Raw genomic sequence first — 20,799 nt, forward strand, 5'->3', positions numbered from 1 at the left:
TAAAAACATTAGCATAGCTGAGAAATGGGGTTTTGGTTTTGATCATTACTGGTTTACTGTTAGGTGTATGCTTTCAGCCTTTTACTCTGCACATCATAAAACCAGAGGATGAGGAGTTTATTTTTGTTTCTTTTTGTTACTCCAGACAAGTTCTTCTCAAACAGTGATTCACGACTAATTACCAAAATAGTTCTTGATCATCTGTAGGTGAACCAAGCTGAAGGAGTTTTGCTTCACTAAAGAAGATTGGTTTTATAAGATAAATTTGAACATTTACTACTTGAATGTGTCCTGATAAGTCATTGCTGTATTCTAAGCATACTCATTTTTAGATTCCTCATTAAGATTCCAAGCATAAAACACAATTTAAAAATCATGCATTTTTATTATATTTTCTTATGTATATAGAAACAACTATATATATAAAGCATATTGTAGGTCAGGCTATGAATCAGGCAGCTCTCATAAAACAGATGTTTCAGGATACAATGCCTGCTAAATGCTTTCATAGTTGCAAAAAGCAATTGGAAAAATTCACGAATAAAAATCAGTTCGAAACTATGTAGAGAAAATATGTTTGTTTGAGGATGGCCGTATGCCACAAGTTACAGAAGGCTAGGAGAGTATTGGGAGGAAGCATTAGTAACTTATTTTAGACTTACAGTCTGACCCTTTTGGTCTGGGTTAAAATGATCCATCTAGCTATATCTCTATCTGTTTGTAGAAGCGTACACATATACACTTATGCAGATCAATTCTGTGCTCCAGTGGATTACCTTTTTATTTTCCTTTGAGCTTTACATTGGGTGATAGAGTCTAAATTTTATGAAATATAAGCTGTGAAAGACAGTGGTCAAAGTGGGCCAAACAGTACTCTGAAGGACCACCTACCTGTTTCTATAGAAATATTTATGATATAATTTCTAATAGTTAAACGTTACCTCCTTAAACACCAGTATTAATACAACAGCTTCATTCATACTGTTTAATAACAACAAAAAAAATTGAATACGACAGAAGTCAGACATCTTTCACTGATCAATAAGTGTAACAGTCACCAAAGCATCAGTTAATCGTGTTTTGTTTTGTTTTGTTTTTTTTTTCCTAGTATGATGTCTTAGAAAGTGAAATAATATGCAGGTATCAAGTATCACTACAGTGAGTAATGTACAAAGGTGAGCAAGTGTATACCAAAGACTGTGGCAGCTCTTTACTCAGAAGAAAACTTTATGCCTGAAATTATGTATGGCTTACTGTTTGTAAAGGCTCATTAAAGTACCCTGAATATGTTCTATTTTTACTACTGCTTATCAGAATTACATACTTTTTGTTTACTTACAGTATGAAAGAGGCTGGTTTAGGCCATAAACAGTGGAGGGGTGGTCCCATTTCATCAAACTGCAAGCAGTGTCCAGTAGTTTATACCAATCCTGTTTGTGGATCAGATGGTCACACTTATTCTTCTCAGGTAAGAATTAAATAAAGAACTAAATTATTCTTTCATTGTTCCAGTCATTTCCAGCTCTTGGAAAATAAAATACTGTATTGTAAGACAAATCAACATTTATTTGTTTTAACTAAAATATATATTATAGACTGCAGCCTACAGCAATTCTAGTGTATCGTAAGACAGAAAATCAAAATGGTAGCAAATCCAAAGCAGCATGAAACAGTAGTACCCAAAGAAGCACAGTGTAAGAGTGCTCCACCATATAATGGAGCTCCAGGTTAAGTCTTTCTGTGACAGACCAAGGCAGGGTTTTGAGTAAGGAAAAAAGTGTTGCGTGTCCCCAATTTGGGGTAGGTTAAACATGTTAAGTCAGATTTTTCAAGTTGACCATCAAGGGAATACTTCACGTTCCAAGCACCTAGTCATAGATGTAACATACCCAGATAAAAAAATGTAATATTGTAAACAATTGTTGTATATCTTTCCTTCTTGGAACAGTGTTTTATGTATTTCAAGACCATAATCAAGCGTTCTTCTGTATTCTTGAACCCTCCTATCTTTTCTGTCATATTTATTTGGAGACAGAACAGTAATTAAAAAAATGTTAGCGTCAGTTTACCAAGCCTTTTTTGGAGAAAAGATTTTGTGCTGGTCATGCTGAAGTCCAGAAACTATGGGTCTGCATTAGTACAGTGCTCAGGTGAAACTTGTGAGATGGAGGGACTTCATAATGCTGAAAACAAATCAATTTGTTTAACATCCCCTCTGTGTTTGTTACTTACAAAGAAATAATAAAGAAAAAAATTCCATGTAGCATTTTAAGCAAAATATTGTTAGTATATTTCCCAGTATTTAAAGATTTTAGAGTTAGTGTTTCCTGTATTGAATTTTCTTTTGGGTTTTTTTGCTGCAATCCCAAACTACATCTGAATTTTACAAAAAAGGATTTGAGTTTACAGGAGTGACTGGCTATTGGATTGAACACTAAGTATCCTCTCCAAGAATGTTTTCTTCTCCATAAAATGAAAACATCAGAATATAACTAGTGCTTCCTCAACCTTGACAATTCTTATGCTTTTATCCTAAGTCTTACATTAGGAAATGTTTCGTTTACAAACTGAATATTTAGTTATAGGGAACTGGTCAAGAATCTTATTTTTCCTTTTAAAAGAAAAAATTAAAACAGTTTATGGCTCTTAGACCAGGATATCTGAGGCCCTACACATGACTTTTGGACTCTGGCTTGGCAGAAAAAGGATTCCCTTCCAGTGATGATATGTCTTAAAGTTTTAATTTAGGAATTTGAAAATAGTCTTACTTTCATTCACAGTAATCTCCTGCCTATGTTCTATCAAGGGCTTGAAATGTGCTTGCATTTTCCTGGCCATTAGATGATACTGTCATTTAGCATTTCTTTTGCTGTGCCATGTGAAGGTTCAGTGACTCTGAAGTCCCAAACCTAGCCTGCATACAGGTATGAAACAGATGGTGGTCTCTATGATTTTGCAGTTTAAGTAGACAAGGTAGATATAGGTAATACTGAATAAGCAACTTTTTTTTTTTTTTTAAATACTGTATACTTTATCTGTTACAATGTCTCCCTGCATTCTTCCTAATGGAATATAAACATCACAGCCAGTTGCTAATTGTGATAACCTCATCACTTATTTCCTATTTTATTGTATAGGAATGTTGTATTCTAAATAGTCCTGTAGACAGAAGTGACTCTTATGGCCTCTCTTGGTCTGATCTGTAGATCTACAGAAGTCTATAAATGGTAAGAGACGCAGGTATTTTTACATCAGTTCATATGATAAAGGTGAGGGTGTGCTTCTCAAATCCAATGACGAGAAATTAGTGGATTAAATAGATACACTGTGCTTCCCTTTCTGTGCATTATCAGAGCTGCAGTCAGGGCAATAGCACATATTATCCAACCTCTGTGCCCCTTACATGCATGTAATACAGAAGTAATGTAGCATCAGTGAGCTTTTGCAGGGTTTTCTTCTTGTCTTCCACTATGTCATAATGGTAGATTTCAAATCTAAGTTTATGGCATCAAAACACTAAAAATAAGTTAATGACCATAGAAGATTTGTATTACCTATAAATATTTATTTTTAATTTATTTTCAATGATATTATGCTTTCATATTCTGTAGAGCGGTTGCATCAAAATAGAGGTCCTTCCAAGGTTATTTCAGGAGCGATTGCTTTAAAAATTGACATAAAGACAAATATTTGTGTTCCTTTACTCCAGGCAAAGTTTCATGGTATCATCAAGCTCTAGTAGGAGTTTATATAGGAATTTTCCTGTGTTTGGAATGTATTTGTCAATGACTGTGGCAAATGGTAGAATACCTTTTCTGAAAATAAGTCAGTAAATAGTAATATTATTGTAGAACACAGCCAGGCAGCTGGGAGTTATGGGATGGATGATACTTTGGGAATATACACCTCCCTTTTCAGGCCAAATCCACGTAAATGTTTATATTAAATTATGTGACTATAGATATTTCATACATATTTGTTGCTTTGGGGAAAAAGAAAAAATATATATATAATGGGTAGACAATGTAGAAAGAAAGGTTCACTTCTAAACTGAGCTTATCCAGAGTCACGTAAGGATGTTTTGCTTCCCATTCGTTTTAGCAGGCCAGGTTAGGTTTACTGTGTTCTTAGCCCACAATTAGTTGCATACAGTCAGTGTAAAGGAAAAGTAGCAGGTGTAAGATATTAATTACTAGCATTACAGGAATGTTGAAATAAAAATACGTGCTGAAATGTTGAATAGTCAAAGTGAACATTATTATGTGAGAATAAATTCAGTATAAAGAGATCCTGCTGTTTCTGTACCAGGGTGGTGTTACAAACAATTTTTAGTTAATAGCCTTTAAGTAATACTGCATGCATTTTACACTTCATTAGTCTAGTCTTACCTTCTGCATTTCTGTAAACTTTGGTGCTTAAAAGTGCATTATTCATTTTAACTCTAGGAATTCTCAAGCAGCGCTGTAGCATAGGGCTAATAGGGTGTATTTTTTTATGAAATATCTTTTTTTCTCCTGTCTATGAAAACTTCATGTGATTGATGACGTCCCTATAGGTGTAAATAGCAATAAAAATCATCTTTTGCAAAAATAATGGGTCTAAACTAGCTTTTTAGACTAAGATAGAAAAGGTGTAAAAAAGCAAACAGTCAGAAAAGAGGATACGAATTCTTAATATACTTTACAGATAAGTAGGTGTGTGGATTTAGATTTTTTTTTTTAATCTCAAAATACTTTCTTCAGCCTCCTGAATTATGATTCCTTTCTCATTAGAAGGGTGAAAGAGAGCTAGTGGATAAAATCACACTGTGTGTGGAGGGTTGCTTACTGTATCCAAATGTTTATAATTTTATGTGAACCTAAATTCCTAGATTTTTATTTGCAGGCTATCCCGTATTTAACATTTTTCTTTTTAAAATTGTTACTGCCTTTATTCATTTCAGGTGTTTGTGACACTTATACTTAATAATCTGTATCTCTTAAAAGTGTGTGTGGTATAAGACAGCTTGTTTGGAGGAAGCCTAAAAAATAAGTATCAACATTTTTTATCTTTGTTGTTTTAAACTTTGTTCTATTATAAACATTAAATTGATGTAAATTTCTTTATTGGTTCATTGTGAGTTTTCGGGTCACATGCCTTACCTGTTAACAGTTCCTTTCTACTTCAGAAAAGTTTGCTAGAAATAGATTTATTATTACAAAATAGATGCCTATACTGTAATAGTAAATGAAAGTGATTTTCACAAACCTGATTCAATGTATGTCTGTCTTTTTAAATTGGGCTAATCCATTATGCCCTTCAGTTTTTATCTGCATTGTTACTAAGCAATCTGCTGTAGACTTAACTGTCAGTTGAAACGTAGCCAAAAATAATAAGGTTAAATCATTGCCTGCCATCTTTAGTAATAAAATAATATAATCTCTCTGAAATAAATTATTTGACAGCATGCTGGTCCGTGGTTTTGCAGCTGGAAGAAGCAGCTTCTTCCAGGCGCTCTGTTAGCACCAGTTTGTTTTCTAATAAAAGTTGGGTTTTGTCAAAAAGGACCTTGCAAAAATTAAGATTCAAGTCTCTCTCTATTTCCTAAGCAAGACCCAACCAAAATCACCATGTTGAGGTGGATATCGTTAAAACCTTCTACAGACCAAATCTACATTGGACTGTTACAATGAAGGCTTGTGGCTGAGGTACATTGTCAAATGAAACAAGGTTGTTGGCAAATGAAAAAACTAAACAAAAAAACCAACAAACTATGACCAGCCCTCCTTCTGGTCCGTCCCCTCCCCAACCCACCAAAAACGCAAACAAAAAAGCTGTAACAAACCCTTCTTGAATGAGACTGACTGGTAGTCAGTGGGATAAAATGTATCTTGCTTGATTGATCCAAGGAGTATACTTTATTAGGATAAACTGATCTAAACTGATCTTTACAGAGATACTCGAAACTTCTTGTTTATTGTTTAAATGCTTGAAAAAGGCTAATAAAAAATTCAGGAAATAGTATTGTCTGGTTTTCCAGCTTCCGCCATCAATGGCTTTTGCCAGTAATGCCAGAAATTTTATCTGGAGCCTTTAAATTGATAGGTTGTGGTATTGAAAAAAATGTAGAGAAACATTAGAAGGGTGACTTATTTTCCAAATAGGCTGATGTACTAAAAAAATCCAAATTATATATATTACTGATCTCTTTTTATCAATTGCATTCAAAATAAATAGCTGCTAAAGCTGTAGAGAATGGTGATGGTAGCTTAGATGACAAATTATAGAACCTTCAATAGTTTGAAATTCTGAGCAGCTCGATATTTTTTAGACTAGGATGATGTATTTATAATAGCAAGAATTGAATTTGGCTCAGTTTTTCATTTCCAGAATACTGTGGTTTTTTAACATAAAATTACATATTGGATTTACATAAACTTTAATGCTTCAATGAAAATAAAAATAAAAAAAATGCTACTTTATGGACTGGAAACTATTTTCTTAAGCCTTCATCTATGTAATGCATTTATATTGTTTTTTAAAATAGTATTAAGGTTTCTCTAGAATAGAAGCCATCTAGGCTGGAAGGACAAACCAACTAAGAATAGGTCAAATAGAGGAGAATGAAACAAGTATCAGTGTTTATTAAATAACTCTGCTATCACAACAGCAGTATACTGATACAAAATAATGAATGTAGAACTCAGATTCAGAACCTATTCATGAAAATCTAAATTTGTATGTTAACTGTCAAACAGGACAGGCAGTAAAATGAGAAAAATCAAATTGCCTAAAGTAAAGTTGAGAAGAGAGTTAAAGATTCAGATTTCATAAAATTTAGGTTCATTAGAGACATCCACACTTACCTGGAGGACAGTCTTTCCCTGAATGTTAGCTTTAACCAGTAGAAATTAATCTTGTCAAAATAGTATTCAAAATGTTGTAACTAGAATTACAGCTAAAATAATCAGAATAATTTTGGCACAAGAATTCTTTTCCAGGAGAATATATCCACATCATATACAGGCAGAAATGTGTAGGAACCGCCACTGCCGTAGTAATGCTTTTGGAGCAATGATGAGGAGCAGAAAACAGTTCTGAAAAGAAACCAATAGAAAGATGGGTCTGGAGCATTAAGAGACAGCACCTGAGAAAACAGTGGAGAAGATAGTGATGAGCTCTGTTGGTTGCAAGGAGATCAAAAGAGAAGTTTATCTTGGATTTACCGAGCAGAAGCTCATTAGTGAGTATGGTTTCAGTGAAGTAAAGGATAAAGAGGGTGGTAATTGAAGAGGTAGTTAGGTGGGATAAGAGGATTTTTATGATCTTGGGAAGCTTTTTTGGGGGCAATTTTTTTGAAACAAATGGAAAAGAACCCTTTTATAAAGGAAGAGAGAGAGAGAGGTTGAAGACAGTGGGCATGAAACAAGAGGATGTCAACCCAGGGAACAAATTTTGAGAGTTAGTAGCAGACAATATGTGATAAAAATGGGATTAAAGAAGATGAGATTGAAACTGGCAAACAAGAAAACTGACTCAGGTCTTGGCCCAATGAAAACATTCAAGTAATACAATAGTAATTCTCTGAAAGAAGACCCCAAAGAATGTACCAGTGCAGTGGTATGGAAAATGCATGTAAGCACTTACTAGAAAGGAGGAAATTTAGTGGTATGTGGTCTATTTCTGTTCTCTCGTCTGCCAGCCTTACATCCACCACCTCGGGCATGTCATTCTGTTCTCCTTGGAACATTTCCTCCCATGTCACAGGGGCAAGAGCGAGCCATGGCCACCTAAATTGCCTTGTACACAAGGCGGCACTCCAGATATGTGAGGAAATGGAAGGCAATATAACAAAGGCATTTCTTGTTTTGCTAGACATATGAATGGGATGATTATACTTTTTTTTTTTCCAGAAAGAAGTTTCTCTCTCTTTTCCTGCCACCAGTGTGCCAGGGAAGTCAGTAAGTTGGGGCCCTTAAAAGGGATCATTTTCCTAAATTTGTGCTATAGGATAAAATATGTAGCTACACAATGTTACCTTAAAAAAAAAAAAAAGCCTATAATGTCTGCTATCTTTTTTTTTTCTGTTTTTTTTTCTCCTAATTCCAATGCACCATTTGTTTTTATACGCATATTTAAACCAGACATCACTTCTCAGTGCACTAACCATGGGACGTGGGGTTTTTTGGGTTGTTTGGGTTTTTTTGAATTTGCCTCCTTGTCTCCTCTGAGTCATAGTGGAATTTAAATATATGCTTATCAAGTATCAGTGAAACCATGGATCATTTTGTTGCTTTATTTCTTTCCTTTTTTCTATATCTTCAATTTTCTTCAAAATTAATTCTATTTTTCCTTTTAAGAAGGGTTTTGGAACAACATAGATGTAGCAGGCACAAAAGGAGATAACATTACTTAGCCTTTTTGTTTTTGTTTAATAATTAACAGAACAGTAAGTATTTGAAAAGCTACAGAACTGCAAATGAAGTGAAAATTACTACAAAAAGTGTAATTTTTAAAACTAAATTTTTTTAGAACTTGTAATTAAATTTATTAATCAAACAGAACAAAGGGTTTAGCTTCTAAAAAGATATTCTTACACACTGTTGATGTAGGTCACACTTGCGTTTAGCAAGAAACTGAAATACTGTGAAGTTTCAAGTAGTAACATCAGACACCACCACAGAAATTTAGACGAGCAGTGCTATAAACTACTTATGCTGTCCTAGAAGAAAAAACAAAAAGCTTCAGTCCTAGTAGTTTAGCAGATGTCAGTGAGGTAAAGAATCATTTTCCAAGTCTCACTGTTTTTTTTTAAATATTATTTGTAATTTTGAAAAGCTCACAATGAAATATTGTAAACATCAACCGATTACTACGTAGATATCTCATTGAAAACAAATTCAGACATATTAGGATTGTTCAAATATTCCTTCAAGTTTTTGGTATTTTTGATGCTCTAATGCCAGTATACTATATTTTTATGTACTTAAGATTCTCTTTAGACTAAATCTTTAGTTTAGCATTTTCAAATTATTATTGAAAGGGGGGATGATGTTTGTGTAGTCTTCTGTTATATGCATACTAATCTTATTTAATGAGCTTTAATAAAACACGTTTAGCATTCAACATTGTGTTACTAAACAAATACATGTTATCACAGCTCAGTCATATTGAGTTTATGGGTGTTTATTGCTGGGAACTGAGAGAGAGAGGGAGGGATCTGAAAAGTGTGACTGTCGGAGGTACGTCCTTTGCATCATGTCAAAATTTCAGGAAGAAGAAAAGGAACATCATAGGCCACCGTGGACTTTCTGGAAGAGAAAAATAAAGAGTTTGTGTAGCAAAATTTGCCACTCTAGCTGCTCCTTCAGAATGTGACATATGAAGACTTGCCTTTGTTTTGTCCTGATTTTAATCCATATATGTTTGACACAGAACAGGAAAATCTTCTATATTTTAGAAATCAGGTACTAACAGCGAAAAGTAGAAAGATTTAAGCACAGTTCTGTGAGTCTCTACACAAGATGTACGTCTTTAAGTTCAAGAAGAGGTATATGTAATCTAGGGAAAAACAGCCATGCTTTGGAATATTAACTCCCACTTGCACAGCAGCATGTTTCTTCCCTGACAGATTGAAAACCATTATGAATGTGTAATTTCATAAACATTTCCTTCACCGATTGCATGTATAGCCTTCTATTTTGGACTGTTAAATAAATACAATCTAGTACTTTGAATTCAAATGAACTTTGGCATACATTTTTAGGTGGCCAAAAAAAGAGTAGAGAGCTGTAGAGGCAATGCGATGGTAACAAAACTGAGAGTGCCTAGGGGTGTCTGATTTCTGATACAAACGATGATTCTGTAGTGCACTGATGAAAGTTTCATCTAAGTGTAACTAACTGTACAGAATTTCTTTTTTTGCTTTCTTTTTTTTTTTTTCTTTTTTTTCTTCCCAGTTGACATAGTATAATTTAAATGTCTTAGAAACTTGGATGGGATAACCCATCATGGACTAGCTAGGTCCATGCACATTACTTTTATTACTTTCATTATTTTTACTGTAATTGAAGACTAATGAGCGCACCCTTTAGATGCTATTTTAGCTCACATATAACTTTATAAATATTTCAACTTAGATATAATTAGATAAATTGAACTTGTTTAATTCGTAGTGCAATCAGCCAGCACGGTTTAGGATGCCATATCACATTAAAAACACAGTGATAATGCATGTTAATAAGCAATAAGCAGATTCTTTTAACAAAAAATTCCATGCTTTTACAAGCCATTTGTGTCTTTTATAAGGCTTTATAGCTTTTCCTCTACTTTTATTTTGCCATTGCCCTTTCTCAGAAATGTATATGTCAGCTGAAAATCAGTGAAGGGCTGATTTTTGAACCAAAATAGTCAGCTGTTTTTAAGATGATGGTGTAGGATGATTAAATGGTTTTCCTCACATTTTAAATTTTCATTTGAATATTAGTTTTTAAATTTGAAGTTGGAACTTGAAAAATGTAAAGCTAGTTTTGTCTCAGCAATGCTCCTTTTTTTGCCAGCAACGAGGTACACCAAGGATCTGATGTATGTACAGCATTGAGTGACATTCTGTGCATTTGTAGCTTGAATCTGCTAAAAATTATGAAGTAGTTTGAAACAAGGAGCCTGATGAAATGCTGACATTGGACTATATGGGCGAGAGCTCTGAATAAGAGCTAGACTCTACAAACTTAAGTATGTGTGTGTATATGTCAGAAAGAGAAATTTTTTTTATATATTAAGCATGCTTAGTCAACACAAGGAAGACATTGAGCTGTTGGAACAGAGTCCAAAGGAGGGCTACCAAAATGTTCAGGGGGCTGGAGCACCTCCCCTATGAGGACAGGCTGAGAGAATTGGGGTTGTTCAGCCTGGAGAAGAGAAGGCTCTGGGGACACCTTAGAGCAGTCTTCCAAGTACTTAAAGGGTGGTCCTACAGGAAAGGTGGGGAGGGACTCTTGATCAGGGAGTGTAGTGATAGGATTGGGGGTAATGGTTTCAAACTGAAAGAAGGGAGATTTAGATCATCAGAAGAAATTCCTTACTGTGAGTGTGGTGAGACTCTGGAAGAGATTGTTTGGAGAAGCTGTGGCTTGCTCCCTCCCTGGAAGTGTTCAAGGCCAGGCTGGATGGGGCTTTGAGCAACCTGGTGTAGTGGAAGGTGTCCCTGCCTGTGGCAGGGGGGCTGGACTAGATGATCTTTGAGGTCCCTTCTGACCCAAACCATTCTGTGATTCTATGATTCTTAATTTTGGAATAAGCCAAGATCAGAGGGAATAATATAGGTAGGAGTAATATGATTATATATATTTTCACTCCTTTTGGTAAAGGTGCATGATTTTGTTGAGGTACATGATCACAAAACTGAGAAGGTGCCTAAAAATTCAGATGACTGGTTTAAAGAGCAGATAGGTCCTTACTAAGTACCATGTGTCTCGAAAAGCCTTTAAGTGTGAAAGAAAAGACAGGTAGGTGCTTAATTTACAAAATCTAATAAGTTAGTAAGTTAAATAAGTAGGCATCTATCTGCATGTGTCTGACTTAATCTGTTATCTAGGTTTTCCAAAAAAGATTGAATAGCTAGTTTTCCCAATTTCAGACTTTTGTTTTTATGCCATTGCAGTGCAGAGTGCTGAAGAAAACAGGCAAGAGCTATAGAGGTGAACAGGAAGAAAACTGCATACAGATTTTCATTTTGTCGTGTAAATTGCTTTCTCTAGTTCATAGCTTTATAGACAGTGTATCATCAGTTCTTTTTCAACCACAAAAGATTTTCTTTGCTCAGGGTCTTGGTTCAATAGACATGTTTCCTTGTGTACCTTGGTCAAAATGCTAGTTACATGTCTTTATGGTTAATATTTTTTAAATGTTATTATCATTTTAAATAGTAGTACTTGTTTGCTGATAAGCTTTTTACCTGAACTCCTATTGTTTAAGTAATACACGTGATTAACAGGTTACTGATGGGACAAGAAGGCATCTGTAGATCTGGGTGACACTTCATAGATAAATTTGCACATTAATTTTTAATTTCTAAAGTTTGAATTCATTGATAATGTGGTATCCTGGCATGTTTAGCTGGCTTTAGTTTGAAATTCTATATTGCAACTGCTTGTCCCTTCTTGCCTGCTTTTTGTAAAGAATTATAAAATGGTGTAATAACTTCAATCTATTGAATATAAAATATTGAGTTTAAACTGAATATAAAATAACAACAAAATTAGGTTTATCACATTGACGTCACTAACACTGGCTGTATTTTCACCTCCATTTTAAACCAACCTAAAGTGACACCACTGCACAAAGCAGTACCAGCCATTGCCTGGAATCAGTCCCTTGCATCAAGCAGTCCTTTACTTCTCTTCCATGTTTCATGTCAAGTAATACTTCGTATTGAACTGGGCCTGATCAACACTCGCTCTGCTCACTCCACCCCCATGATTGGTGACAGGAGTCACCAACCCAGTTAAAGGATATTCTAGTTTCTTACATATTTTACTTTAGGAGGGTCAAAACTGAGGTGATAATTTCACATAGCAATTTTCACAAAATACAATAAAAGCAAATTTTGAGCAGGGGAATGTATATAAGCTTTGTGAAATAAGGATAAAGTCAGAAAATGGGGACTGTGGATAAGCAAAATAGCATGAAATGAAGTTGAAAGCACACAGTACTCAGTACTGGTAATCAGAGATTATCTGTTCAACTGTCAAGAGATGTCAGGTTCTAAAAATGGAGAGAAAATAGGGATCTGTATTGATGCATTAATGTGGAGCTCTTCAGGAGAGATTTCTACCAATAAGACATATGATGAAAATGGAGAAAATATTTAACACTTCATTCACTTCTTCAGCATCAGTCTTCTTGGTGCTTTAGGAAAGAGCTCTTTTAATCAGAGATCCTGTTGATGGCATTATACAAAAATCTCCTAACCACTCATTGTTGATCATCTAGAAAATAGATAGGGAAGGCAGAACTGTGAACTTTTTTGGTAAGAACATGTAAATTTGAGAGGATATTCCAAATTCTTTCAGCCATTCTATTATGCTATAACAGCTAGGTTTCTCTGCTTGACCTATGAACGTTCAGTTGGTAGGTAGCAGTGCAGAATGCTGTAGTGTACAACTTGTAGACTATGGTGGTAAGATTTTGGCATTCTCCAGTGCCTACTGATATCCCCAGTTTCACCTGCACTAGATCACTTATTCTGCTTTTCTGTACACTGGAAGGTTGGTTAGAACTGAGTGAATAAGGGTGTGGAAGAATTGAGGAGTCAGAAGTCAGGCCTTTTCCTTTCTCTCTCACTGGTTAGTGTCAGAATCATTATCCATGACCAGAATTGGTAATAATTATAATAATAAAAACCCTATTAACTTTTTCCATATATGGGAGTGTATGTTTAAATTAAGTATTTGTAGCATATGAACTAATAACTATCAGGGGAATCTGAATTTAATTAGTCATCAGTGTATTTTTTTCTTAGAATTCGATAGCATGTCATGGACTTCTACAGAGCTCTCATTATTGAGATAAGGTACAATTAAAGGTGACAGTTACCTTTCAAAGATGAAATGCTTTTTAGAGTTGCATAGGTGTTAGTTGTTGGTTGTCTAAAAAGTAATACAGTAAATGCTCAGCAATCAATATGATGGTGTTCTAGAAAGTATTTCTGTGTCATATACCTCAGCACATGAAAATTCCTAAAAGACTTTAATTCACACAGAATTCACGCTTCATCCAAAGCGTGCAAAGTTGTGTTTACACGGTAGAAAGGGTATGTTGACATATCTGGCTGAACTTCAGTCTTTCCGTATCAAGGGCTTGAAGAACATAATGGATGCAGTACGCATTGGAAATCCAGGTAAATGCCCTGGCAGCTAACTTCTGCTGACTCGTGTACTGTAGGAGTGTACCAGATCTGCTTCTAGCTGTCCAGTATGTATAAGGTGAAGAAAAGGAGGAATTGGAGGGAGTATCCGCAGACTGCACGTGAACTTCTGTTCCTTACTTGCCAGAGAAATCACATGTATCCTCATTACATAGCTTTAGTTCGTTTGTTTAAAAGGACTAGATATTTCTGGTAAGACAGTGCTACTGTGGAAAAATGTTATCTTGCCACTGACTTGGTGACATTCTCAAAAAGGAACAGAATTAAGTCGGTGAGAAAAAGCAAACTGATGAAATGCTGGGAAGTGCTGAACTTGATGTTGCACAAGCACTGTTTGTCTTTCTTTTTGGGTAGACGTATAATGCAATCATAATTTAACTCTATTGCTGTTTCTTCCGCAGGGCTTTTCACTCATTTAACACACAGAATGGACATACCTGTCTTGTATCTAATCAGTATTTTGTTTTCTCTGCACTGTTTAGTACATTCTTATGTCTTCTATTATACAGTAGCTGTACGGTTAAACTAAACTCATCTGCTTTAATATGTCTTTATTCTCTGTAGATTTTAAGTCTGCAAATAGTAACTAATTCACACTGTCTCACACAGTTGCTCTGTGTGATATGAGTGTTGTTTTACAAATAGAAAATGGTTCTGCAGATAGATGGAAGATTATTCGTGAGATCTGAATTTCAAATTTAAGGATTGGTTTTTTTCATGTTTCACATTGCAGAGCATTTATATGTTCAATTAATTTTTGATTTAGTTTATGTAAAAATATTTATCTTATTCCCAAATCAGATCTCACATTTTCTAGAGCTCAGAAGAACACAAATACACTCAATACCAAACAGAATTTTGCTGAAGTTGTCTAGGATCTGTAGACCAGCATAAGCATTATTTTCCTTTTCTTTCATGCAGTCTCTCTAGTTCATTCATTGCACTTCTTTCAATCTCTCCAGCAAATGAATAAGACTTATGCAAGCAGTAATCTCTTAATACTGGTTCATTCCCAGAGATGGCCTGTCCTATGCTTCCTCATTGAATAAGCTTGATGCCATCAGGTCCACCCATTTTCTCAAAGCAAGATAAACTACACAGGTGTCATTCCTGACAGATTCATAGAATCCTGGTTGTAAAGACAGTGATTAAGATTCAAGAATCTTTAACAATTTTTTTAAATACTTTACTACCCTTATTATTACTTGGAAAGTCTTCCTAGTATCTCATCAGAAACTTTTCTACATCAATTTAATGTAATAATTTCTTGTAACATTTGTCATGGTATTCTTTTCAGGTATCTTTCAGATGCTTTTACCTATTTGACAGCTGTTATGGGAATCCTCTTTTCTCAAGACTGAACATCCCAAGTCCTTGAGCCTGTTTCTTGGTGACTCTATTTTTTAGGCCTCTGATCATTCCTGTTACTCTTTTTTTGGACTTTTTCCAATTCCTGTCTTTTTACAAATCTGGATAGGGTGCTCTTATTTTAAGCATTGCCGGAGCTGTGTGGAATTATTTTACATGTTTTGTAGGTTGCAGTCCTGTGTATATATCCTGGTATGATAATGTTTTTAAACACCATTCAATTCTTCATAATGATCACTTGATTTTTATTTTTCCTTTAGAATGAAGGTCTAACCAGTTGTTCCATAGCTTGCATTTTAAATGTGATTAGTAGGTCTGCCTAAGAGTAGAACATAGCAGTTTTCTGTATTGAATTACATTATGTTTTTAGCCTGTTTCAATAATGTATTTTGGTTATATTCCTATGTTCTGAAGTTATTCCAGCCTCTTCCATGTTTCATAGGATATCTTTTATTTCAACTTCCAAGCCATTTGTCAAAAGACAGAATAGTTCCAGTGTTGTGACTTACCCTTGTAAAAGTCCACTCAGTGCAGCCTTCCATTTTAACAGTGATCAATGGGTTGCTACTCTGAGGATCGCTTTCAACTAGTTTTGTACTCATCTTATAATATGAGCACACAAATAGTGAACTTCCCAGTCTGGCTTACCAGGTTGCAAGGTAAAAAGTGTGACAAGCCTTGGTAAAATCAAGGTACTTTCAATCTAATATATCTCTGTTTTTCTAGATGTTCTTTCATAGAATGAAACTAGATCCATTATAATTTGCCTGATAAAACCCATAGCATGGCCCATCTCCTTTCTTCTTCTAGGTGCCCAGAAATCAAACTTAAAAGCTGTTCTTCTATAATTTCTGAGGTATTTTCCTTCCTTATTTTCTTCATCTTGCATTCATTTCCAGTCCAAGATTGTATTTTCTGTCTTTCACGATTTCTCAATGGCTGTAAGTTTGCTCAGCCAGTTTAGGTGTTCAAGGATGTAAATGTCAAATTCAAATTTGAAAACTTCAAGACCATATAAATAATCTCTAAATATTCTTTTTTGCACAGCATAGAGATTTTACCTCTGTATATGTGATATTTGTGCTGACTTATTATCATAGAATCATAGAATACTGGGTTGGAAGAATCATTTGATCCAATGTTTCTTGTCAAATGCACAGTCTAGACAAGATGGCCAAGCACCCTGTCCAGCCAAATCTTAAAAGTGTCCAATGTCAAGGAATCCACCATTTCCCTGAGGAGATTATTCCAAGGGCTGATTGTTCTTGTGAAAAATTTTCCTCTGTTTGTAATCAGAATTTCCCGAGGACTAACTTGAGCATGTTACCCTTTGTCTTTTGCCTGTGACTCCTTGTAAAAAGGGAGTATCCATTTTCTTTGTAGTCACCCTAAGTATTTTTGTGTTGTTGTATTTTCATTTTTTCACTATTTTTCCATGGAAAAGCAGGTGGGTTTTTTTCTATGTCAGGGCAAAAGTAGGCTCTTTATATGTGTGATATCAGAGATCCATTTGGCAGCCTTTGACAGGTAGCTACTTTGGAATGGAAGGTGGCAGAGCTTAATGAAATACATTACTGTCATTTAATCTTTCCAACTCTATAACAGTAGTTCTAAGAACAGAGCCCATGTATATCAAAATAACATGCACTGTAGTAGTTGTTCCAGAAATATATCTATTCTCATCTTTACTGTAATAACAGTAAAGCTGCATGAGTAATGTCTAAAGATGACATATATTCTTTGGCGTTCTTCCTACAGATTTTAATTGCTTATCTGTAGTTCACTAAACTGCTTTGGGCAAATGTTGAAGAATGTTGAGTCCATTTAAGACTGAACAGGTTTTCAAACGGGCAGAATATGAGTAAACAAATTGCATTTTTCTATGGGACACTTGACAGTACAGAAATGAGGACTTTTTCATCCTGAAATATATTGCCAAGAGACCCTGATGTGGTACATACTGTTTGTCTGTATTGAAATGATTTTTTTTTTAGGCACTGTGCAGCATATTGCTGTGAAGTCAGAAATACTTACTCTTCTCTTTTGAAACAAAATGTGTGAAAATTCAAACAGTTGAAGCATCCTTAGAATCAAGCATGCAAATGAGACATGGTGAAGCTCCAGTGTGGAAGACTGATATGCTAAGAGGAAAGGGGAATCAAGATCAGGAGATAAAAAGCTAGATATATTCAGAAGTAAAATGGTAGTTTTTCATGCATGTAAGTGATTGTGATGAAAGTAGCACAAGCAATTAACTGTTCATAAAACCAATATGAATAAGGAATATTGTGAAATTCAAGAGATGAGTTTCTTGAAAATTTCATTCCATATTTTCCCATATGGAAAAGTCACTAATAAAGCCAAATAAATTGGAATTATTTTATTGCAGTACATAACATAATAGTTCATGTATTTTTATGCTGTTTAAACCGTTCAGATACTTTCCCCTCAAACTAAGTTATTACATCCCTGTTCCTGACACTACCTGTCTCTCCTTTGTGCCACTACTTCTCATCGTGTCCTCATATTTTGTATGCCACAGATTTCTTTTTCTATGAAGTTTTTCAGGTACCTTGCTTGCTCTTCTACCAGTTTGAGAGTAATGTTGAGGGAAGACTGACCTGCCTTTATTTAGCTGAGCTGTCTTTGCAGCATCCCTGTGAATTGTTTATTTGGGGAACAAGGACAAGAGTTTTGAACCAGAGTTATATCCATGGTGTCATTAGCTGCTGATATGAAATTGTCAGAACAGCCTATTGATTCATTTCTGATTTATAGAAGTACCATGTTTTTGCTTTGTTTCTGGAGACGAGAAATCTACCTCTGCTACCTGCATGTCCGTAGAGTAAGTTCAATGAGTGTAAAATTCTAGCATAACTGTGAATGGGAGTACTGATTTGGAAGTGTTATGTGCTAACCTTGCACTCACTGACTCAGTTATCAGTGCTTGTGGCAGGTGTTGGACATGAAATTTTTCTTAACATTTAAAAGGGCAATGTTATTTGCAAATAGGACTGAGTAGACAAATTTAAAGAAAAATAAATCAAAGGGACTAAGCTGATAACTCATTATGTTAGCTGGAGCAGCTTTGAAGTATTTACTAGTTTCTTCAGCAACATTTGAGCGAAACCAAATAGAAGTCTGTAAAAAATAATCTCTCAAGGAAAAGATTAAAGAAATCTTGAAAAAATAAAGAAGTATTCCTTTGTTTTGCATGCTTCATATTCTGTTTCTCAGTAAAACAAACCTGAAACAGGTTTGTATGTCCAGTTTCAAATGGTGATGTCATTAAGTTCTGTCACCAACAGGAGTAATAAAAGCCTAAAGCACAGGGATTTGTAGGTTTGACTCCTTAAGCCAACAAGATTGAACAATAAAAATTCTCAGATCTTAAAAAAGAGAAGATACCTCTTTTCAACAGAAACTTGTATTAAATTTGGGGTGTGATCCATTCTACTAACTTTGAAGAATCTTTCGAGTACTAAGTATAAGTTAGGTCATGCACTGTCTGGAAAGAGGTCTGGTGGGCATCATGGCTAATGCAAGCACTCTTCTGTGCAACCAGGATAATTGTGCAGGAGTAAAAAGGTATTCAGTTGTTTCATAGTCAACATAGGCAGAGCTATTTGCTGTGCTTCAGTTTTCTGGTCCTTGATGAGACTAGTGCTATTTCTATAGCTTTCAATTGGAGCAGATATGTTGTTCTTTTTTGTTATAATTAAAAGATTCTATTAGCCTCATTGTCCTTTAACCATGCCTTTTTGGCAAAAGGTAGCACGTTCAGAACTGAACTATAATGATGATTTAATGTAAATACATGAAACTTGAGATATTATTTTCTCTCTCTTTTAATATGTCTTCTTTTTGCTGTTGGCCATGGTTCAAAAAGGTATTATTTCAATACAGTGATGCAGTTCAGCTTGTGCTAGGTGGAGAACTGCATGACAGTGTGACAGGGGTAGAAGTCTAACTGCATTTTCATGCAGTTGATAAAGTTCTGTAAATTCACAGTGCTTATATCTGCATACTAGTGCAAACCTAAAGTATATCGTTCAGAAAGCTTCTTTATTCTTCCATAGCTAGAGTGCTCACACCACTTACTCATTTTTAGGACAGAGAAACTTCAACTTTAGGGTTTGGCAGAAATACTGATAATTGTATAATGGAATTGCATTAAACTGAAGTTATATACCCAAACAGAAGATGAGTCAGAGAATATAAGGCACAAATGCTTGTGAGATTGTTCTGAAGTGTTGTGATGCTTAGGAAACACTTGATATTTTTATTTGTTACTTGAACTGGTTTCTGACTCCTACACTTCTAAGTTATATGTCCCTTACTTGACTAAAGAGACATCTTCCATCCTTTGTTCAAGGATGAAATGTTCTCCATAATATCTTCCTCCTTTCCTTTTCTGGAAAAGCTCTTTGTAGATTACTTAACTACTTTTTTTTTTTTTTTCCTCTTTGTTTTTGTTTCTGTTTTTCCGGGTATTACCCTGGCAAAATGTCCTGCAGAAAGATCTATATGTCAAGAACTTTTCTTTTGGAATAAAAGTTCAGCTGTTCAGTCAGAATGACAATGTTTACAATAATGTTATTTTCTATGTATATATTCTTTAACTATGTTATTTTTATGTGCTTGAGACAACAATTGTATTTCTTGGTTAGATTTAGTTTATTTTTGTATGGTTTCTGAATTGGAGCTCTAAGTATACATATCAGAACCACACAAATTGATCTGTTTCTCTATTGTAAAAGACTATCACTGGGCAGAATTGCATCAGGCACAGCTTTCCATTTTATTTGTTACTGCTTTTTACTAGGATACTGTCATCTCAAAGGTAGAAATTTAGGTGATAAATTCTATAATTCACTGTTAATCACTTCCTATCAATAATGAATATTGTTACTTGTTTATTTGCTCAACAAATACAAATAAATCTGATGCAGTCTACTGTCATTTAGTATGTATATTCAAATCAGTCTAACAGTACTAGTGCATTTATGCTTGAATTGACCCTGAAACTGTAGCTAGTTTAGGGAATAGAAACTTTGAACTATTACCTAATCTAATTCTTAGTACAGAGGTAGCATATGCTGCATAAAATTTTTCCTAGCATCTATGTCTGCAAAGATTTAAGCACTTCATGAAAGATAGCTTCAAAATACTTAGAGCTATAATTTTTATCAGAAAAGATGTTTATATTAATGATGGTAATTCTCTCTCCTTACAGTGCAAATTAGACTATCAGGCCTGTGTCTCAGGAAAACAAATCTCAGTGAAATGTGAAGGACGATGCCCTTGCCCTTCTGACAAATCCACAAATGCAGGCAGAAATGATAGGAGAGGTGAGTGATGGTAATTTGTGTGATATTTTTAACAGCTTGTTTCTGGAAGGAAATAAGGTTTTGCTCGTAGAAGAGTACAGTGATCACAAACACTGATTATTCTTGAATAAAACCAGCTTTATTTTATTCAAGGTTGTTTTCTTTGCCATGGTGTTTGAAATTGTGTTTACAGTA

General features: G+C 34.8%; 1 protein-coding gene across 5 annotated transcripts in view; it reads left to right on the forward strand.

The window, feature by feature from the left end:
• Nucleotides 1–20,799, forward strand: part of SPOCK3 (SPARC (osteonectin), cwcv and kazal like domains proteoglycan 3) — a 213,243-nt gene that overhangs the window by 132,879 nt on the left and 59,565 nt on the right. For 4 of the 5 annotated variants that reach the window (XM_086463943.1, XM_086463944.1, XM_086463945.1 and 1 more), the window contains 2 exons: nucleotides 1,342–1,468; nucleotides 20,511–20,625. In XM_086463943.1, the coding sequence (XP_086320069.1) occupies nucleotides 1,342–1,468; nucleotides 20,511–20,625 (242 nt within the window). The remainder of the gene's footprint in view (nucleotides 1–1,341; nucleotides 1,469–20,510; nucleotides 20,626–20,799) is intronic. The other variant, XM_086463947.1, reaches the window with a different exon arrangement.

The sequence above is a fragment of the Leptosomus discolor genome, chromosome 4 (assembly GCF_034619465.1).
Source record: "Leptosomus discolor isolate bLepDis1 chromosome 4, bLepDis1.hap2, whole genome shotgun sequence".
In the NCBI taxonomy this organism is placed as follows: Eukaryota; Metazoa; Chordata; class Aves; order Leptosomiformes; family Leptosomidae; genus Leptosomus; species Leptosomus discolor.